We start from the raw sequence: 23,542 nt of genomic DNA, 5'->3' as shown, positions 1-23,542 counted from the left end.
CCTGAGCCAGTTTTCAGAGGTGCCTCGAATAGGCTAATTCAGTCCTCTTTCCTGAGTCACATTCCTCACTTGAATTACAGAGGATTCTCTTATTTCCATGGTGGTGTGCAAGTCGGTACACTGCTGAATTTTAGTAAATCATGATGCTGACTTCTATAGATTAGAAATTAATATTCACTGATACCTAAAGCATAAAAGCTGCAGTTTTCTTAGCTTTTTTTTTTTTTTCTAACAGAGAAGGATTTAAATAGGTTCTATTCTTTCCCCAACTCCTCAAGGTAGGTTTGGGAATCCTGGCTGAAGAGCAGTTCATGAGGTGTACTGTCCCTGTATCCAACCCTAAAGGAAGTTACAGTGAAGACTTTCAGATCAGCTCAGCTTTATTCTGTTAGTCGAGGTTGGAGTCTCTGATGTGACTTTATCTTGTGGCAGGGGTTGGAAATATTAGGAGTCTTAAACATGTCAGGAAAATGGACCAAGATTCCACAGTGGGAATCAGCCTCTCCAATCTGCTTCTCCTTCCTCACTTCTATTGCAAAGAACCATCTTGAGCTGGAAGGATTGCTTAGTGGTTAAGGTTCTTGTCTGCAAAGCCTAAGGATGCATGTTCAATTCCCCAATACCCATGTAAGCCAGATGCACAAGGTAGCATATGCATCTGGAGTTTGTAGCAGCTGGAGGCCCTGGTATACCCATTTCGTCTTTCTCTCTCTGTCTCCCCTCTCATCCCCCCTCTCTCTCAAATAAATAGATAAAAATAGATATTTTTAAAGAAAAGAATCATCTTTGGAACAGTTGTCTGTAGTTCTGCTGATACATTTTCTTCATATGATGGCCAGGACTCCACATGCTGAGTTTTCTCTTGCCTCACTGGTAGCTCACACGAAGTCTCCAAGCACCAACTTAATTCCTTTTCATCTCCTCAAGTGCTGAGTATAAGAGTCCCTGGTCTCATCGTTGGAAGTCTTATCTTCTTGACACCACCAGATGACAGGACTGGAGATGTCTTGTATGCCCGATGACCTGAAAGTCCCATGTCAGTCTCTCTCCTATACACACCCACTTGATGTCAAACTTGACTTGTCAGTCATCTAAAAATCTCATTGTGTCTCATCTCTCTAATACTTTTCCTTCCATGTTTTACCCATTTCAGGCAATGATGGTGTTGCAACCAGATTCACATTGCTGGTAGAAATCACCCAACCAAGATCAGCTTGTAGGAATAAAAAAAAAAGAGGTTTTTTTTTGGTTTATAGACTCAAGAGGGAAGCTCCAAAATGGTAGGGAAAGTGATGGTATGAGCAGAGGGGGATCATCACCCTCTGGCCAGCATAAGGTAGAAAACAGCAATGGCAGAGTGTGCCAGACACTGGCATGGGGAAACTGGTGTAACATCCATAAGCCTGGCCCCAACAATACACTTCATGCAGGAGAAGCCAATTCCCAAGGATTCATCAACTGGGAGCCTAGCATTCATAATACATAAGTTTTTTGGGGGACACCTGAATCAAATTACCACATTCCGCCCCTAGCCCCCATAAACTGATAACCATCCATGATGCAATGCATTCAGTACAACTTTACAAGTCCCTATAGTTTTTTATCAATACTAATGATGTTCAAACATTCCAATAGTCTAAGATCTTTTAACTGAGCCATAATACCAAAAATTACCCCCCAACCCATGATGACAGAGAATAGACATTCACACTGCAAAAGGTGGCATTGGACATAGCAAAGAAATATTCAACCAACACAAGATTTAAAACAACCAGGGCAAACATCAAACTTTGTAGCTCCAAGTCCAACAACCCTAGTCAGTGACATGTCTCCAAGTCCAATAATTTTAACAAGCAACAAGTCTCTGGAATTCCAATTCTGCCCCTCAAGGTAGGCTACTCACAGTCCTGAAAAACTTCATCCATGTAGGCAGCTCTCTTGACAGCCATTCCATGGTCACAGCATCACCACTGAGGTTCCACTGCAAGCCACAGTTCGTCCTCATGGCTCCATTGAGTCTCCATGCAGGCATCTACCAAACCTGCTTCACACTGCCCATGACTGTTTCCAAAACACAAGACAACGTTTCAAACTCAATGACTATCTCTTTCCTGCATTTTTGTATGCCTTAATACCGGGTGGGGTGCCTGTTTGTTAGTCCAAGGAGGAATAAAGCAGACTTTCAAAAACAGGATACTCCTTGAGCACTGAGGCCCTTTCAAAAAAGCCTACAGTCTTCCTGTTGCTTCAGTGCAGGTCATCTGGCCCAATCTCAAAGGTTGTAATCTCTCATATAATTGTAGCTAAAGGGACAGAAATTTCACCCCAAAGATTTCATTTCTGTGTCATATTCCTCTGCTCTTGCCAGTCCCTTTCTATATAATGCAACCCTGCACAACTTCTCTGGATGTGGCCATAACAGCATGCCTCTCACACAAACTGCTTCTAGCCCAACAGACAAAGTTCCTTTTCACCCTCATAAGCCAAACCTCACAGTCCATAGTTCTTATTGCATTCATGTCTTGCAACTCTGACCTGAAGAATCCATCAAGCTATACTTACAGCACTGCATTGTGTCTCTTAGGCCAAGATTTCAAATCCTTCTACATTCCTCCTGAAAATAAGCTCTAAAAGGCCAAAGCAACAAGTCAGGTATCTAGCAGCAGCCCCGTTCCTTTATACCAACATTATTGTTGCAGTCAGGTTCATATTGCTGGTAGAAATCACCCAACCAAGAGCAGCTTATGGGGGAAAAAATAGGTTTATTTTGGCCTACAGGCTCAAGGGGGAAGCTTCATGATTGCAGGGGGAAATGATGGCATGAGCAAAGGCTGGACATCACCACCTGGCCAACATAAAGTGGACAATAGCAACAGGAGAGTTTGCCAAACACTGGCATGAGGAAACTAGTTATAACATCCATAAGCCCACCCCCAACAATACATTGCCTGTGGGAGGCATTAATTCCCAAATCTCCATCACCTGGGGACCTAGCATTCAGAATACCTAAGTTTATGGGGACAGCTAAATCAAACCACCACAGGTGGTTCCATCCTGCCTGTAGCTAAGGCAAAGTCACCAGGTCATTTTGTGTAACTCTCTTGCACCACCTGCTCTTACATGTATGAGCTGGCTGTTGGCTGGTATCTTTAAATGTATGCAGAAGCAGGCCTCTCTCCACCACTCCTGCTGATTCCACCCTAGTCCTGGCCACTGCCATCTCTCATTTTGAATGCCGTGATAGGTACCACCTTGGTCTTCCAGCTTCAGATTGAGCCACCTCCCTAGGAGCCTCAAAGCAGCAGCCAGACTGACTCCTATAGAACACAAGTCAGCTCACCTCTTTCTACAGTACCATCTAGGGCTTCTCTCTGCTTTTCACAAGAGCAAGTCCCCAGTCCATAAGTCCTACCTGATAGGGGAGAAGTGTTTCCTTGCTGCCATTTGCTTTATTTGGCCCCCGTAGGCTCACTTTGCCTCAGCTAAACTGCATTTCTTGCTGTTGCTAAACATGTTAGGCTGTGCTTCAGGAATTTTTCACTGCCCATTCCCTTTGTCAACAGTATTTTTCCTCAGATACACAAACCTCTGGATCCCCCACCTCCTTCACGACTACCACGACTACTTACTTGAAATTTCAGCGACTTCACCGGCACACTCTTACTCCCTCTAACCCTACCCTGTGTGTTACTATAGCTCTACTCTCTGTGTATCTGCCCATGCACGTACCGTCCAGGAGATCAAAATACGGAGCTTTTCCGTAGCTCAGAAATCTTTCTTAAAGCCTCCTTGGCACCACAACCACTTGGTGGCCTCTCTCAAGAGGTCAGCAACTTTGAGACCTTCTTTGTCACCACAAGCAAGTTTGTCCTCTTCTTCTGTTGCTGCAGTCATACAGCAGGTAACTCTTTTGTGTCGGCCTTCTCTGATTCAGCATTTTTTATTTCCAAACTATGCCTGTGGCTTTAAGCAGAAATAAAGCAGACATCTTTAAGCTATGCTTTATGGTTAGTCTACCAATTTCTGTATCTTTCATTTTCAGTCACTTGCCTTCATGCCCTGAGTGTGATCTTTTTTCTGCCTCTCCACTCTCCTCTTCATCCTCCTCTTCCTTGCGTTCTTTTCATATTTGGGATTGACGTAGGTTCCTAGCATGTGGGTCAATTGTTCATCGTAAATTTTGAGAAGTTACTGGCTGTTACCTCTTCAGACATCGGGTCTGCTAATTTTCTGCCTCCCCTCCTTCTAGAATACTATCTATGCGCGGGTTAAATTGTTTGAGAGTGTCCTGAATGTGTTGTGATCTGCTCTGTTTTATCCGCTCTTTTTTACTTTTCTGCTTAAAGGTAATTCTACCAATTTTTCCAAGACACATACTCTCTCTTCTGCTGCCTCCAGTCCCTTGTTAAGCTTCTTCAATAAAGTGCTAATTTTAATTCTTTAGATTTTATTTTGAGGCGGTGTCTCACTCTAACCCAGGCTGACGTAGGACTCACTCTGCATCCCAGGCTGTCTTTGAAATCATGAAGATCCTCCTACTTCAGCTTTCTGAGTTCTGGGATCTAAAGCATGAGCCACTACACCAGGCACATTTTTTTTTTTGTTTGCTTTTTTTTTTTTTTTTTTTTTATGTTTATTCCCCACTAAATCACCCAGCACTTTCAGCACTATGAAGATTAGCTATCAGGGAGTTAACTTGCTTCTAGGCTCCAGTTTGATCTCTTGATGTCCTATGTCCACAGCCTGTGGTATAGGGTCTTACCATTTAGCAAGTGTGGGTAACCGAGGGCTTTTGTCAAGGGCCCATGTTGTTTTAGAGACCCCATGGGTCTCCATGACTGACAGCTACTGTGGTGAGTAATCCAGATCTGGCACTGGGAGTTAATATCCAGTGCCCATGGCTTATGCTCTACAGGGCACTTATGCCTGGATTATCTCCCCCTGGCCTTATTAATGGTTATATCTTTTAGTTTGCTGTCCAGGATGAGGGCTTCTATGGGAACTAGAACATAAGAGTTTAATGAAACTGGACCATTACAAGTTTCTATGGCCAGCGGGCTAGAGAGATGGCTTAGAGGTTAAGTGCTTGCCTTGAAGCCCAAGGACCCCGATTCGATTTCCCAGGACCCACGTTAGTCAGATGCACAAGGGGGCACATGCATATGGACTTCCTTTGCAGTGGCTGGAGGCCCTAATGCACCCATTCTCTCTCTCTCTCTCTCTCTCTCTCTCTCTCTCTGCCTCTTATTTCTTTCTCTGTCTGTGGCTATCAAATAAATACGTAAAAATAAACCAAAAACAATTTTTTTAAAAAGTTTCTATGGCTGTATGTGGTGGCACATGCCTTTAATCCCAGCACTCAGGAGGCAGAGGTAGGAAGATCGTTGTGAGTTCGAGGCCACCCTGAGACTCCATAGTGAATTCCAGGTGAACCTGGGCTAGAGTGAGACCCTACCTCAAAAATCCAAAAGAAAAGAAAGGTTTCTATGGAACTGGTTGTTGGTATTGTGTAACCCTCTGATATTCTCTCTTATCCCCCTAGACCTTCTGCCCTCTGCATTCTGCCCCTGGACTTGTTTGTCAAATAACCCCTCCTCTCCATCTTCCTATTCTTCCTTTCTCCCAGCTTCATTCTAGTTCCGAGCCAGTACTCCTAATGCTTACATCAGTTTTATCAGTTCAAGCTGTTCCCAGTTAGCAGCTACCTAGGAAAGCATTCGTCCCTCTGTGCCTCATTTACTATGATTTTTTTTCCCCAATTCCATCCATTTTCCTGCAAATTTCATTATTTCTTTTTTTCCTTACCACTGAGTAAAATCCCATTGTGTATATGTACCACATTTTCATTAAACATACATCTGTTGATGGGCATCTGGGCTGATTCCAGCACCTAGCTATTTTGAATAGAGCAGTGACAGACATCACTAAGCATCTGCTTACATCCTGTCACAAAGGTCATATACCAGCATATCTGAAATGTCAACAGTCACTAATCATCAGGGAAAACTAAAACCACAATGAGATTATGAGACATAGCCTTAACGCAGCAAGAATGGCTCTTATCAAAAAGACAGAAAATGGCTGGAGAGATGGCTTACCGGTTAAGGTGTTTGCCTGCAAAGCCTGAGGACCTATGTTCAACTCTCCAGGTCCCACATAAGCCAGATGCAAGGTGACACAAGTGTGCAGTCACTCATGCCCACTATGTAACACATGCATTCTAGTAGCTGGAGGCCCTGCCTTGCCAATTCTCTTTATCTTTCGCTCCCACCCGTGGTCTCTTACACACACACACACACACACACACACACACACACACACACACCATGTCCAGTCTGTTGGGCTTGCCTCAGAAATAAAAGGACAGAAAACAATACCAAACTGATGAGGATGTAATAAAAAAAAAAAGATAGGGGGACACTTGCAAACCTGTTAGTTCAAATATGAGTTAGTATAGTCATTTGGGGAAAAAGCACAAAGATTACAATAAATAAATGCATGAATAAATAAACTGTCATATGATGTAGCTCTCACTCTTCTGAGTTTATGTCCAAAGGAAATAACATGTCAACTAAAGAGCTGCATTCTTATTTTTGTTAAAGTATTAGTTATAATACCTAAGAAATGGAAACAACCTAAGTGTCCATCAACTCATAATGACTAGATCAGCAATGTAGTCACACACCCTAAACACTCTATTCAGAGTCTTGTTTAGCCATAGATAGTTATAGTAAAACATATTTATAATAATAATTTGTATCCTTGGAAACATCACCAACTAATTCTCAATATTATCTTCTATCATTAGTCGGGATGTTATGTTCTATGACCAGAGAACCCAGGCAGTAGAATTCTGAGGTAAAAAATACAAGAAAGGCAGAGGATCAATGGATAGATGTGATATATTTAATCACACAGACATATACATTAGGAAGTTTCCAATTGGACAATAGTGTTTTTTTGCTGCTTCTGCCTAGAATAAAATATGGAAATCTATTCCTACATGAGTATATTTTTTGTCTAATACTATTTTATGCAACAAAGAGAGTGAATTTGTGCACTAGGACCTCAGCCACTGTAATTTAACTCCAGACACATGCACCTCCTTGTGCACATGTGTGACCTTGCATGCTGTGTCACTGCGCATCTGGCCTATGTGGGACCTGGAAAGTCTAACACGAGTCCTCAGGCTTCATGGGCAAGTGCCTTAACCACTAAGCAATCTCTCCATCCTTTGTCTAATACTTTTAATTCACCTATGTGGAGTCCCTGGCATGTGAAATTTTAGAGAGCAGGAGCTAGATTGTGAATATTCATTTTGTTGCTCTTTGGAAATTTTTTTCTTTTCTTTTTAATTTTTTTTATATTTTTTATTTATTTGGCAGAGAGGGGGGGATGAGGGAGAGAGAGAGAGGGAAAAAAAGAGAACAAATGGGTGTGCCAGGGCCTCCAGCTACTGCAAATGAACTCCAGACGTGCCTCTGGCTAATGTGGGTCCTAGGGAGTCAAACCTGGATACTTTGGCTTTGCAGGCAAACTCCTTATCTGCTAAGCCATCCCTCGAGCCCTTTTTGATTTTTTCTTAATATTTTACTTATTTATTTATTTTATTTTCTGTACCAACAGCCTTATTGGCCAACAAGTGTAAAAAGGTAGTCAGAATGTAAAGTGTCCGTGTTGCCTCATGTTATTTTGATTAAGCCTCATAGTTAACCCCCAACTGGTAGAGACTATGGAAGCTGCAACCTTGCTGGAGGTGAACTTTGAGGTTTGTATAGCCCAGCCAGCTACCTCACTCTTGCTGCTATCTCCAAGCTGAAATGAGAGCCTGGGATGCCCAGCCCTGTTCTTCCAAGCTTTCTCCACCATGATGAAACTTCCCCTCACAGTGGTAAACCTGAAATAAAACCTTTCCTCTCCAAAGCTACACTTTATGAGTAAGTATTTGACCCAGTAACAAGAAGGTAATGACCACATATAATTCATCAAAAATGTGTTCTGTTAGGATAACATGAAATTGGCAAGGAGGAAATTGAAATTAACATTGCATGAAAGTTACATGAAATTCGTGTGTGTGTGTATGGAGGTTATAAACAAGCATGTAGCATGAGCTGTTCTTTTTTAAACATAGGTTCTGTTTCCTTGCTTTTGATCCTGTGTTGAAGCAGCAAGTCATGTCAGGGAACATGGCGAAAAGCCACTATGTCATGGCTTGTGTTTTAATTTTTATCAACATTGCATACTATGTTCCAAGAATTATTCAACAAGTCTTGCTATGGGGAATTCCCCCTTAATACCCAACCCTCCAAAGTGTTTCCCCTGCAGAGACAAACACTGTCATTTAATTTGGTTAATTTATGTGGTGTTTATCCCTGAGCCTCACAACAAGCTCGTTTCTCTAAAATCTTACTCTTTCCGGGTGATCTTCCCGATGTGAGAGATGGTCTGAGCTGTCTTCTCCCCTTTCCTTTTCTTCCATTCATTCTCTCAGGCTAGTTTTTTTTTTTTTTTTTTTTTTTTTTCTGTGTGGTTCTTTTGATGTGAGATGTGGATGGAGCTGTCTTCTTCCTTTGCTTGGTATGTACTCTCCATCCATTCATTCCCTTAATCTGGCTTGGTCATGATTTTAGTTAGATCCATATTTACACTTATCATCTCTTAGTCATTATCACTAAGAAGAATATATGTCTACTTTGATACCCTAGAAAAATAGAAAAATAAATGGTTCAAAAGAATATCACCCACTTTCATGTGTTTTTAATGTTATGTTTAAAAAATGGTGGTAGGTACAAATATCTATCTGTAAAATTAAAAAAATATATAGATTCAATTTCAATAGGCCTCTTAGACATAGTTTTTGATAATATTTGCCTAGTTGTAGCATAATCTGATTTATCCAGTCATTTTATTTTCAACAAATGGATGTCAAGTTGCCTAAATAAATATCATCCAGATATTTCCTCATACTAGAGACAAATAGAGAGCACAGTTTCTGTCCTGAGATAATAGCCAGAAAGCTATAATAGGTTCTGTCATTTACCTGTTCATTGCTGGGACAAAACACCTGACCAGCAGAGCCTATGGAAGGAAAAGGTGTATTTCGACTTACACTTTTCAAGAAGAGGGCTCATCATGGTAGACAGCAGAGCATCCCATCTTGTTACATCGTCAGCAAGGAAATAGCCAGTGAGCTGGCTCTCAACACCCACTGGGCTGAACTAATTGATGTCAAGGTCTGCCCCCAGTGCCACACCTCCTCCAGCAAGGCTCAAACCTCCTAAAGGCTCCACCAGCCGGGATTAAGTCTGAGGCTGAATCACAAGTCCTGGCTTTTGGAGACGTTTTACGTTTGAACCAGCACAAGAAGTAAAAGCAAAGTTAGCATGTTTTAAAGATACTCCTCAGTGATCAAGAATTTATTACAGGGTCGATTTTTGAACTTGGTGCTGATAAAATTGGTAACTTGTTAGATAAACTACTAGAATAGAGAGAAAAGATAGGTCCTATACCGTTACCGTTTAGAAATAGTGCTGTTGATGAGCTCAACCCCTGTGCATGTCTGCATGCATGTGCTTTTCCTGTATGACTGTAGTCCTTGCTCCTGCCCTGTATCGGTGTGTCCCTTGTCTGTGTAGTGCTCTTTATGTAAGTTCCCTACGTGTAATTCCTGTTGGGAAATGGTGCGATTGTAACTTGTTGTCCTGCAGACTTCTCTTCCAAATGGTGATGAGACTTATGCCGTATTTCCCCATTTTGCTTCCAGTTTACATTGAATTTAATATTTATTTATTTATAACCCTAGAGCTATTATCTTTGCTGGCTTTCCTAGACAGTTTTGGGTTATGCAGCTTGCTGGGATTGTCTGATCATTGGTAATTATCTCTTTTGCTCTAAACAATGTCCTTTTGAGATTTTTTAAAAATATTTTTATTTATTTTAGAGAGAGAGAGTGAGTGAGTATGGTTAAACCAAGGCCTTCTGCCACTGCAAATGAGCACCAGACTCATGTGCCACTTTGTGCAACTGGCTTATATGGGTACTGAGGACTCGAACCTGAGGGTACCTAACCACCGATCTGTCGCTTCAGCTCCTGTTTGTTTGTTTGTTTGTATTTAGACAAGGTCTTACACTGTAGCATGCCTGGCCTATAAGTAACCGTGAAGCCCATGCTGGCCTCACATTCGCAGTGATCCTCCTGCCTTATCCATCCAAATGCTGGGATTGTGGGGTGCACTACCACGCCTGCTGTCAACACCATCCACTTGAGTGATCCGTGATGTGCTCCCTCAAGATATAACCACCTTTCATTCCTTTTCACATTCTTTAGGTTCTTAGAAATTCAATTTTCTTTATCATAAACAGCTCACGTCCTGTTTGAATTGGTGGCATATAGGTAGTCCAAAGAGGAAATTCAGGATTTCAGTACAAATTGAAAGAGTGTATTGGAAAAATTTCTGCCTCCAGAACCATTGTCCTGAAAAGGAGATGACGGGTGGCCGGCAGTCCGGCTAACCGTGGAGGAAATGAACAGGGAGCATGCAGCCTGGGCCGTCGCCCCATTCTTGACTGCTTCAGTGCTTCGGGTTTTATAAACTTCACGGCGGAGCTTATGGAAATATTTATGTTAGCTATCATCATAAACTGATTTTGAGATGACTTGTCCTCCCACTGCTTAGGAAAGAGGTTTTCCTTCCTAAGTCATTACTCACAGATGCGTCGCCCCAGAGCTCTGAACGTGACTGTTATCGTGTCTAATGAGGAAATATTTAGAGATTTCTTAACAGGGATGAAAGCCGTTGGGTTTCTATTAGAAATGTAGCCATTTTTATTTATGGTGGGAATCTCATGGGGAAAACCTGATTGTATGTGTTATACCGGTAACCATAGAAATAAACGGAAACTTAGGCAGCTGTATTTGTCACAAGTAGAAACACTTGAAGGCAAATGTCTTCTACATCAGGCCTCCAGCTAGGTTTCCCTCCAGTCCCTGCCTTATTGAAGTTAGAAAAAGACCCAGGGATTTTTTTTTTTTAAGTTCCTGTTGATTGCTTTGGCTGAAGCTCAGGTTCGATGGCAAATACATTATAACCCCATTGCCTAAAAGAAGCATTTGAAAAAGTTTAAACCCAAAATCACCATCAGCAAATACTGTAAGATATGTCATTAAAGTATGCAAAATTCCACCCTCTCTCATGACCCCCTGATGAGTTAAGAGTTTGGTTGGCAAAGGGATGGTTAATATTTTTGCTCACCAAATTTTGGGAAGGACCACCTTAAGAAATAAGATGAAGGTAGAAAAGAACAGGAAGAGAAGTTTAGAATATCTATAGTGAAAGCTATTAATTTTCTAATTTAATATTTAAAAGGCTTTCCCATAAAACTTATAATGGTGGACTAGAAAGGATATGCAAGGAAATGATTTGTGAACGAGTGGGAAGGATAGGGAGAGTGAACAGGGAAAGGGACTGAGATGTTTCCCCTGGAGTGAGCTGAGCATGGGGGCAGGGGTGAGGAGGACACAGGGAGCAGGCCCTGCATGCAGCCTGTGCACTGTGGGAATGCCCAAAGGCACGGTGGCTTGCAAAACGGTGGGTGGACTTCCCAGTCCCGGTGTGTCTCAGTAGCCTTATATGGAAAATGAAGATAATGACTTGTGAAGATGAAATATTTTTAAAGTACATGTGTATGTTTTTTTTTTCTTTCCTCCACAGTCCTCTAAACAAGTTGACTAATTAAGCAAACCATATTTAATGTGGAAAGTACAGGTGACTCGGGACTGCATCTCTGAGTCAGCATTCTCTTATTTCCATCAGGAAAATGTTGTTGGATGATATTTATGTGCTTCATTCTGCAACAGTAGATTCTGGTAGGAGATCTAAGTATCCCAGAAGTTTATTTGCTTCCATAGTCCTCCCAGTAAACCATTAAGTTTGGTTTTGGCGTTTGTCGGCTATTCAATCTTGTCAAACAACCTGTCCTCCCTGAGGCCCTTATTCATCATCTCTTAAAGCAACAAACTGTGGACATTAAATGAGGAGATTTATATGTAATGTACTATATAAATCTCCTCACTTAATGTCCACAGTGCATACATATATGTGTATGTATAATATATAACATCATATACATTATATGTATATGTATGTATATGTATGTATGCTTGTACGTATATTCACCTGTGCCTGAAATATATGGGCAAAATACCAAGCATACCCCCACCATACTCAACATCCTTGCTCTTAGATTAGAAGCATTTGCCACGTACTTGCAGCATGCCCATATTGAAGCAGATATCTGGCCTTCATATCACCCTGAATACCCTCTGGGCTGTCCATTGACAAAGATCAAAACCCTCCAACATTGGATGCAAGATGAACTGTAACTTTAGTGCCAGTAGTTATGAGTAGCTGATATCGTGATAGCTTACTAACACTCCATTCTTCTTCCTGCAATGAAACTTAAGGTTAAGCTTAGTTAACTGAAAATGCACTAAATTAAAACTGGACCAGATATAGAAGATGGTACATATAAACAAGTTGGTATCACTTATATATGCTTATAATTTATTCAAAATAAGCATTTAAAATAGATTTGTGGACTTTTACAATAAAATATGCATACCTAATAAGCCTCTTAAGCCAAGAATTAAAAATTTAAAACAATATAGCAGGAGAAACAAGTATAATAATCATTCATACTAATAAAATTATTGTGACTGAGCTTCCATATTTCCCCAATGTCCTGAAATATCTTCTCTCACAACTGCCCAAAGAAACACAGAGGAGAAATGATTGCCATCTTGCATGTTATTCAGACAATGGGCTTTGAGCCTTTACTGTGTATGAACCACAGCACTAAGGGCCATAGAATCAGCAGAGGTGACCAAGGAGGAAGGGCTGAGAGGCAGTTCCAGTATGGGCTTTGTGCAGTGAACCATCAGGAAAAACAGAAAGACAGTGTTAGCTCAGAGAACTAAGAGCTTTGGATTTATACTAAGGAGATAATCCTTGTTTTTTATAATACACTCACCCAATTCTTAAATTTCTAAGTCATTTGCCCTAATAATTACTTTGCATAAGGTTAATACTCAAACACTGCTGTCTGAGGATGGGAGTATAAGACAGGGCTGGACTCAGCCATCTGACTACTGATTTCTACTCTGTCAAGCCCTGAGCACAGAAAGAACCTATAATATATTTACTTTATGAAAACTCAAATGTGTGAAAAATCAACCATATATGAGATGCGATGCTGGAGGGGATTTGGCTTTCAAAATAACTTTGCTTTTTAAAAGGACTTGTAAATATCCTTCAATGGCAGTATCCTCTATTAGCTTGGCCATCTGTTTATAATTTTTAATTGAATATTCACTCCAAAGATATGAAAACCTAAAATGAAAATATCTTTCATAAAGATGTTTATGGGTACAGGTTTTTTTATTGTTGTTGTTGTTTTACTGTGTATCTCAAGTTTAGAAAGCCCCTGGAGGGGGAGAATCTTGTCACTTGATTAAGAGATGTTTCTTCATAAGTAATTATATACAGCTTGGGAATGGATAATGGAGGATTTTTAAGTCACTAAAGAGGAAAATGTTCAGTGATGTAGAAAATTATTTATCTGTTGTCAAAGAAACTGAAAACTGTGATATATATATCTCACATACATATATATATATATGTATCATATTTTGATCTTATTGTCTCCAACTGTTCTCTGTTATCCCCCTCCCCTCCCATTAACACCTTTCTTCTTCCTCATTAGCTCTCATCTTACTTTTATTATTTTTTGTTTTATAACCCAGTGAATTAAGCTAGGGCCACTTGCGTGATCATGGGTGGAAGGTTTGTGGAATGGGCAACTTTCCAGTAGTTATACCACTGATGAACCTGACCTCCCCCACTCCCCACAACCATTAGCTGCCATTCATCATTGTGGGAGGTCTGAGTCGCATGTATTCCTCTGCCATCAGTGATGAACTTTTGACAGGTTCAATGTGCAGGAAACAGTAGCTGCTATGAGTTGACTCTAACAGCCATATTGTATCCAGAAGACAGTGTTTCTCTGTATTATATTCTTGTCCTTTCTTTTTTGTTTGCTTGTTTGTTTGTTGTTCTGTTTTTTCGAGGTAGGGTCTCACTCTAGCCCAGGCTGACCTGGAATTCACTATGCCGTCCCAGGCTGGTCTCAAACTCCTCGCCTCACGGCCATCCTCCCACCTCCTCTGCCTCCGGAGTTCTAGGATTAAAGGCATGCGCCACCACACCTGGCTTGTATTATCTTCTTAATGTTTTCGGGAAGAGAAATAGAAAGGACCAAGTGCTCATGGCAAAATCCTGGTGGGGATTCTTTGCCTGTCTTTACAATCTTGCACTTCTCCTGTTCCTGAGGGTGCCTGGTGGCTCTCACCAGTGGCTCATGTCCCCAGGGTTTAAGCCATTTGAGCTGTGTGTAGTGAGATTTAATTTGGCTTCTCTGAGAAGAATGGTTTTATGATTTTAAGTTTTATTTATTGACCGTTTAAGAACATTTTTTTTGAAAAAATGTCTGTTGAGTCTTTTGCCTGTATTTTAATTGGACTGATAGCTTTAGTCTGATAAACATGTCACAAATGTTTATGACTTGCTTTTTCTCACTGGTTATTTTGATTAAAATGAAAGCTGAATATATTAATTTATTCTTACGGAAGCTGTGCTTTCTGTGTGCCAATTCATCCAAATATCTTAGTGTCACAAATATTTTATGTTACATTTTTGTATTTTTTTATAGTTTTAGTTTTTTTGTTAGTGCTCCTTTTAAAGATCATTTTTTATGTGGAAAATAAGGTTGAAATTAGGTGGCTCATTTTTTTTTTACATTTCTGTGTGTCAAGGTAGATATTAAAATCTGTCTATCTTGACCAGGCAGGGTGGCACACACCTTTAATATCAGCACTTGGGAAGCAGAGGGAGGAGGATCCCTGTGAGTTTGAGGCCAGCCTGAGACTACTTAGTGAATTCCAGGTCAGCCTGGACTAGAGTGAGACCCTACCTCAAAATAAATAAATAAACAAATCTATCTAAGCAATGTACCCTTCTCTACTTACTGTGTTCCCTAAATCTCTCCCCATTTGTGAGGATTTCACCATTTATTGCTTCTTATGCTCTGGTCTATGCCCTTCTTGGCAGTAATGAGCTTGTGCTAATACCAGATGGGTGACTGTTACGTCACAACACTGACATGGTGCTTGTCATGGCTAGCTAGTGTCCCAGGACAGAATATGTCCTTTTAGTCATGTTATAGGATTTGTCTTAGCTGAGGAGACAAATTGGTCTCAATTCACCAAATTCTAATCCATCTGAAAGAAATTCCATTCCTTAACATTTGCAATTTCTTTGAAACATTAGTACAGGAGCTTATGAAGACTAGATTAGAAAACTGTGAGATTTAAAATATAGTTTGAGGTGGAAGGTGTGATTAATTTCAGCTCCAAGCCTATATTTATTTTGTTTTGTTTTGTTTTGTTTTGTTATTTCGAGGTAGGGCCTCACTCTAGCTCAGGCTGACCTGGGATTCACTATGGAGTTTCAGAGTGGCCTCGAACTCACAGTGATCCACTTACTTCTGCCTCCCGAGTGCTGGGATTAAAGGCGTGTACCACCATGCCCAGCTGGATTTTTTTTCTTTTTTTTTTTCAAATATTTTTGAGGAAGGAATAGTAAAACACTAATTGCGAAATATTAATTACCACCCCCACCCCAATTCTTTGTCACAGGTTCATTTTGATGGCTGGGACCATAAGTATGACTACTGGATGGATGCAGACAGCCCTGACGTCCACCCCATTGGATGGTGTGATGCAACCGGCCATCCTCTGGAAGTGTCTCCTGGTAAGTAATTCCTTCTGGGTTGTTGCTTTGAAGTTCTTAGCCTGAATTCCAGCCTAAATGTTGCTTATTCATGTCATTACAGGCAGTCAAAAGCTAAGTAACAGATAGGTGAGGTGATTAATCACCACTGTAGCCACAGCTACCTACAATTAAACTTTAAATGGCATGCTCTATAGACATAAATCGCAGTAAGTGTTATGAAATGATGCTATAGCTTGCCATAGGAGTCTTTATTTTTCTACATTTTAGCTTGGAGAACACTCAGCTAGCATCTTTAAATCCATCTATTTTCATCATTAATTTCAGCTGAAGTCAGATTTATAGTTTAAATATTCCATCTTTATTTTAAAAGTTTTAGGACAAAAAACAATATTTTAAGTTTGAGCAATTAAAAATTTTGAGTATTAAAGAGATCTCTTTTCTGTTGGTATCCTCATTATTTCTGCCTGTCTGGCCACTTAAGGTTAAGGAGGAAATTAAGCACTAAATTCTAATGATCCTCTGTGAAAAATCCCTTCTTTTATCTGAAGGAGTCCTCTTCATCTTATTAGGGTAGTATTGCTAATAGCTAGTTCCAGGCCTTCGTGTGCCCAAGTGTTCTCTTGTCTAATGTTTGTTTTACTCTGACTACTTCTGTTTTCTCCCTTCGGCTTCTTGAAATGAAGCTAGAGTGCTATCTGTTAATGAGGTGGTCTGATTTTGTGGCAGGCTAATGATACTTGAACCTTAGACCTGAAAAGACTCATGGCATTTGTGATAGAATGTCCCTCCCTCTTGGTAAAGAGAAGACTCCCTGACTGTGTACCCTGACGGACAGCTGTGCATTCTGATAGCTTCCTCAAATGCTCTAGGACTTACAGACTTTTGGCAAGCCTATACTCTACACATAGGCAGCAAACAAAGGAGACTGGGGTCAACCACCCATGGAGGGGTTCTAGACCAGGAAAGTTGCCAGCCTGTGTGCACTGCAGCCTTCCTTGATCCAGTGCTTTATTCCCTCTGACTTCCTCTCAGCATTCCGGGAAAGAGGTGCTCCTTGCTAACACCCACAGCCTCCTTCACTCTCTCATCTATCCCTTACCCAGTAACTTTCTCAACTACAAAGCACTGTAGTCTGGACAGCTACAGTGGACCGTCACTGCCACTGTAGCCATCACGGGCTCCTTTGTCAAGCTACCCACGTGGCTTTCACACCTGAATGTCTCATAAGCATCCCCATAACTCCTTCCAAAGGCCACACCTGGCTCTTTTTACTGCTGCTCCTTCCTGGTCCTAAGCTTCTCCTTCTTGCCATAGGCATTTGGATGTCATTGCTTTCCTTGCCCCTTCCACAACCCACACACAGATCCAGCCACCAAATGCCACTCATTCTCCTTCTCCAGTCTCTGTCTCCGACCCAAACTGCAGGTTACCACAGCTGCTGTGAGCCCATGAGTGCATCATCCATGTCATGTCCAGAAGGCAGTGTTTCACAGCTATTGCATCCTTCCCCCCGCCACTTTTTTTTATTCCTGAAATTATCAGTGTGAATCTTTAGACTCACCTCAATATTCTGTTCATTCTTGGCACCCAGTATCCTCTGCTTTAAAATGAAGCTCCTCATTCTGCCCTTCATTTATTGGCATACGTTAACCTGGCATCATTTTCCTCTTGAAGCCTTCATGTTCACCAAACAGATTCACTCAGAGTGCCTAGGATGTTGGCATCCTAAGATTCAAAGATATCACACCACCTTTCTATAATGTTCCCTATATCCCAGTTTATATCACAGCCCTTGGCTGGTGGCTGGTGGCTGGTGCCTGGATCAGCAATGCTACTTGCTGGGCAGCCTACCCTGCATTCTGTCACTATGTATTTTATGGACGAGACTTGTATAATCATATCAGGTCACACTTTGTTTCTGAGTGCTATTTTAAGTTAAAAGATTGAGCATGGCTCAGGGCATTTTGCCGAAGATGGGTCAGAAAGATTGTTAGAGCCACAGGTTGGGACATTTTGTACAGAGCCATTGCCTCTCCCCCATAAGAATTATTAAAAGAAAATGTGGCAGGGCCTTGTGGTGTGCACCTTTAATCCCAGCATTCAGGAGGCTGAGGTAGAAGAATTGCTGTGAGTTTGAGGCCAGCCTGGGGTTACAGTGAGACTCTGCCTTGAAAAACAGAGGAGGAAGAAGAAGAGGAGAGGAGGAGAAAAAGTAAGAGGAGGAGGAGAGAACAGGAGGAGGAAAAGATAATAGGATGTGGACCATATTTAATTTATTATTCTCATTGCTTTCTTTTCCTTATGAATGTTTCTCTTTTGCAACTTTATAGCTACTATTATAACAAATACCTGAGGAACAGGGAGAAATGCATGTGCGTACACAATGCACGCTCGGTGTATGGTTTCTGCATATACATGTGCACGCTTTATTTTCATTGAACTCAAGCTTTTACATCTGAATTGGCTGCAGATTTTAACTGTATACAATAGAATAAAGACACAGACCTGCCTGTCAATGAGTGAGAACTAAATCTGGGTTGCTTGTATGTTTTATATATTTATTTTAGCCAGTGTGTTTTAAAGTGAGCAATGTACCAGGCAGGTTCCTGGATCAGTGCTGAGCCCAGTTTAGACGTGTACACTGGCCTGGACTGGTGGCAAAGCAGGAAATGACCCAAGCAGAAACAAAATTGGAACTCATTGGTTCTCATACAGAATTCATGAGAATTTATTAAAATTTTAGATCTTTCTAAATAAATGATAGTCCCTTTTGTTTCCATCTGGCTAGTGTCATTTAATCTCTTTACAGAAAGTGAGCCAAGATAAAACCCGTGTTGTAGTTCCTAGCTTCTGCAGAAATGCCTGTGCAGTAGACTTTGACAAAGACAATAATGTAATATAAGTTCTTGAGAAGTTAACCAAAAAAAACCTCAGGGGCGGGGCATGGTGGCCCATACCTTTAATCCCAGCACTCACAATGCGGAAGTAGGAGGATCGCCATGAGGTTGAGGCCACCCTGAGACTCCATAGTGAATTCCGGGTCAGCCTGAGCTAGAGTGAGACCCTACCTCAAAAACAGAACAAAACAAGAAATTAAAAACAAACAAACAAGAAAACCTCAGGGGACCGAGAACTTGAATACTCATGTTCAGCTGGGATGAGTCCTTTGTGGGTGGCCCCGTGACAGGACCCCCTTCTTGTCCCTAGTCCTGCCCATACATACCTATGTGCAGCCACGGCTACTCTTTTTCACAAAGGACAGGATTTATCTGTTTCCTCTGGCATATGCACCTTTGTGGTGAGCATTTTCAACACTTAGAATCAGAATGAAGTCACTAAGGTTTGACACTACTTAGTTGCAGGCCTTTCTATCATGTTGTATTCCCTTAATGTCTTTACAAAGAGAGAAAAGTTTCTGAACCTAAAAAACAAGGCTGCTTTTGCTGTCTCATTCAACTGCCCTCCTGTTTTTTGGTTTGGAAAATCAATTTTAACCAAGTTTTTTAAAAGCTAGCTAGCCAGATAGATAGATAGATAGATAGATAGATAGATAGATAGATAGATAGATAGATCGATCGATCTAGATCTAGATCCTCATTTTGCATGATTGTGTTAATAAAGATATATTCATACAAGTATTTTTGTTTGGTAAGCATATTCATTCTCATACCCCATTTTCTCCACTTACTCTTTTTTGTCATTATTTTTTCAAGGTAGGGTTGATCTGTAACTCACTCAGTAGACCCAGGTTAGCCTTGAACTCACAGCAATCCCCTTACTTCTTCCTCCCCAGTGTTAGGATTAATGGTGTGTGACACCTTGTCTGGTATAAAATTTTGTTGTTTGTTTTTGTTTTTTCAAAGTAGAGTCTCACTCTAACCCATACTGACCTGGAATTCACTCTATAGTTCCAGGCTGGCTTCAAATTCTCAGTGACCCTCCTACCACTGCTGGGATCAAAGGTGTGCACCATCACGCCCAGCTATTAATTAATACCTTTAATTCACCTAGACAACTGAGCTTTCATACATACATAAGTGGATATATATATGGCAGACAAATTACAATATTTGTCTTTTTGAGCTTGGCTTAATTAACCTAATAAGATTATCTCTCTGTATATTTACCTATAAATAACATTTGTAGCCGTTTGTGATCTCCACACTGATTTCCATAGTGGCTAGACTAGTTCACATTCCCACCAGCAGTCTGTAACCTTTCCACATTTGTTTTTCTTTATTTCTTAACGGTTGCTGTTCTGATGTGGATGACAAAGAATCTCAATGTCCTTTCAACTTAACCTCTGGTCACTATTGAGACTGAACATTTTTCATGAGTCTAAACAACCATTTGAGTTCTTTTTTCTGTTTCTGTAAAGAATGACAGAATTTTAGTTGGGATTACACTGAATATATAAGTTGCCTTTGATAGTGTAGCCATTCTCACAATATTAATTCTTCCAGTACACCAGCATGGGAGGCCTTCCCATCATCTAGTATCTTATTCACTTTCTTCTTTAATGTCGAAAAGTTTTTCATTGTAGAGGTCATTCACTTCTTGGTTGGATTTATTCCAATATATTTTTTTGAGGACACTGGGAATGGAATTACTTCCCTGACTTCTTTCTTAGCATGTTAGTTATTGGAATATATGATAGCTACCAAATTTTGTATATTAATTTTATATCCTGTCATTTCACTGAAACTAATAATAAGATCTAAGAATTTTAATTTTCTTCTCTTGTTGTTCTAGCTAAGACTTTCAAGCACTCCATTTGATAAGAGAGGAAAGTAATACATCTTTGTCTTGTTTCTGATTTTAGTGGGAATGCTTTGAGTTTTTCTCCATTTTTTATAATATTGGCTACCAATTTGTCACAGCTTTGGTTATGTTGAGATATGTTCCTTTTCTCCTAGTCTGTTCATAACTTTTATTCTGTAGGGATATTGGACTTTGTAAAAAAAAACCTTTTCTTTATCTATTGAAATGGTCATGTGATTTCTGTCCTTGAGTTCACTAATGTGATTATATATTACATTTATTTATTGATTTGTGTATGTTGAACCATCCCTATATCTAAAATGAAGCCAACTTGCTCATGGTGAATGATTTTTTTTTTTTTTAATTCGGCATTTCATTGAGAATGTTTCACTGAGAAATTTTTTTTTCTGGTATCAGGATAATACTGGCTTTAAAAAATGTGTTTGGTGGTGTCTCTACCTTTTCCATTGTATGGAATACTTTTCAGATTTGCTATGAGTTCTTTTAATGTTGGGTAGAATTCAGCTATGAATCCATCTGGGCCTGGGCTAGCTTTAGTTGGGAGGTTTTTAATTACTACTTTAATCTCATCATTTACTACTGATCTGTTTAAATTGCTTATCTAAATCCAGTTTAATTTTTGCAGGTCACCTTCATCTAGAGATTCATCCTTTTCTCTTGGATTCACCAGTTTAGTTTTTAATATAAGTCTTTAATGACATGCCCTAATGATTTTCTGGATTTCATTGCTATCTTTTGATATGTCATCCTATTTATTTCTAATCTTATTAATTTGGGTGGTCTCTTTCTTTGGGTTAGATTGGTTAAGGGTTTGCTAATCTTGATTATCTCTTCACAGAACCAATCTGTATTTTACTGATTGTATTTTTGGTTTCCATTTCATTAATTTTAACCCTGATACTTATTTAAAACCTAATTTTAAAAAATATTTTATTTTTATTAACTCATTTGAGAGAGAGAGAGAGAGCGAAATAAACAGTGAGAGAGAATGGGTGTATCAGAGTCTCCAGCTGCTACAAACAAATTCCAGATGCATGCACTACTGTGTGCATCTGGCTTATGTGGTTCCTGGGGAATCAAACCAAACTGGGACCTTTGGCTTTGCAGGCAAGCACCTTAACTGCTAAGCCATCTCTCTATCCCAAAAAGCTTTATAATTTTTAATGAAGACCTTCATAGTTATAAATTTTCCTCACAGGAGTGATTTCATTTTATTTCACATATTTTAGTATGTTGTGTTTTCATTTTTACTCAATTCTTGAAAATATTTATTTTTATGGTGATAGAGAGGCAGACATAGACTGAGAGTGATTAAGAGCACACCAGGACCTCTTGCCACTATGAAAAGAACTCCAGCTGTATGTACTGCATAATGCCTCGGGCCTTATGTGGGTACTGGGGAATTGAACCTGGGCCATCAGGGTTTGCAAGCAAGCCTCTTTAGCCAATGAGCCATCTCTTTAGCCCCAATTCCAGAAAATTTTTACTTTTATTCTTTATTTCTCTGATGGCCCATTCATGTTTCAAAAAGTATGTTGTTCAATCTTCATGAGGTCACATATGTTGTATAGTTTCCTTTGCTATTGATTTTCTACTATTATTTAATTGTGGTCAGTTATAATACAAAGACTTGTTTCAATTTTCTTATATTTATTAAAACTTGCTTTGTTTCCTATTAATTTGATCTCTTTTGAAGAAAGTTTCATGGTTTGCTAAAAAGACCTCTTATTCTGCAGTATTTGGAAGGAATGTTCTGTAGATGTCTATTGGGATCATTTGACCTACAATGTCACTTAAACAGATCATTTTCTGTTGATGTTTTTTTCTCTCCATACTCCTTCCCTTTTCTGCAATGGGATGGATCCAAGATCTTTCACATGCTAGGTAGATACTCTACTACAGAGCTGTACCCCTGGGTCCCCTTTCTTTACTTGTCAATTAGACAGTAAAACTCTCTGGCCTCCCGTTACCTCTCTTGTCTCAGTCTTTGCTGATGGCCCCTTGTCCTCTGGGTGGGGTCTATTGTTTGCACTCTGTGCTAATCCTACCTAGCATTTGAGCAGAGGATGACATCCTCTGCAATGACACCTCCTCCCAGTATCTTGTCTGGCGCCCTGGGAAGGTGGATCACCCCAAATCTTGGCATCCCACACTGATTCCTCCTCTCTCCTTAAATGTTGCAATTCAGTTTTCCTTACTACAGCCATCCTGCCTCATTGCTGGTAGAACTCATTCCAAGTGCCAACTCTAACCTTGAGGCCCAACACAAAATGACATCCCCTCCATCAGTTCCTTCATCTCTTGCCCTCACTCTCAGTACTAGACACAATGGCCTCAGTGTGGTCTACAGCTCACTATCACTTCACTTCCATAGCTTCACTTCCATCTTAAAGCTCTGTGTTGCTGCAGGTCCTGAGGCTTTGCTTAGATGTGACTCAGAGACTATTCTCTGATGAAGTCCCCCCCACCCCCGCTACCCCAAGCATCATTCCTATGATTCTCCAGGTCAGATTCTCTTTCATTTTCTTCTCTAGCAGTTCTCACAGACTTTCTTACACACCATAGTGGGGACTTTGTGTTCTCATGGTTCTTTCTTATACTGAACATCTTCACAGACAGGGCCAACCTGGAACTCAAAGGAGTGAAGGAGGGAATAATGTAACTAAACCCCCTTTAGACCATGAGCTCCTGAGAGCAAATCTTTGATTATTCACCTTTACTCCTTGTGGCTCTTAGTGGTTGTAAATTCATGTTAGAAATACTTAATAGGTTGATATTATATATATGTAAGTACAATGATTGTGATGGGGAGGTAATATGATGGAGAATGGAATTTCAAAGGGGAAAGTGGGGGGGGGGAGGGAGGGAATTAACATGGGCTTTTTTTATAATCATGGAAAATGCTAATAGAA

At 40.3% G+C, this 23,542-nt stretch overlaps 1 protein-coding gene across 4 annotated transcripts in view; it reads left to right on the top strand.

Annotated features, from left to right (window-relative positions):
• L3mbtl4 (L3MBTL histone methyl-lysine binding protein 4) overlaps window positions 1-23,542 on the top strand; it is a 451,548-nt gene that overhangs the window by 234,893 nt on the left and 193,113 nt on the right. For all 4 annotated transcript variants that reach the window (XM_045144044.1, XM_045144045.1, XM_045144046.1 and 1 more), the window contains one exon: window positions 15,752-15,866. In XM_045144044.1, coding sequence (XP_044999979.1) covers window positions 15,752-15,866 — 115 coding nt within the window. The remainder of the gene's footprint in view (window positions 1-15,751; window positions 15,867-23,542) is intronic.

This window comes from Jaculus jaculus, chromosome 2 (genome assembly GCF_020740685.1).
Source record: "Jaculus jaculus isolate mJacJac1 chromosome 2, mJacJac1.mat.Y.cur, whole genome shotgun sequence".
Classification (NCBI taxonomy): Eukaryota; Metazoa; Chordata; class Mammalia; order Rodentia; family Dipodidae; genus Jaculus; species Jaculus jaculus.
The sequence above is the reverse complement of the archived record's forward strand: the minus strand, read 5'-3'. Positions and strand labels throughout refer to the sequence as shown.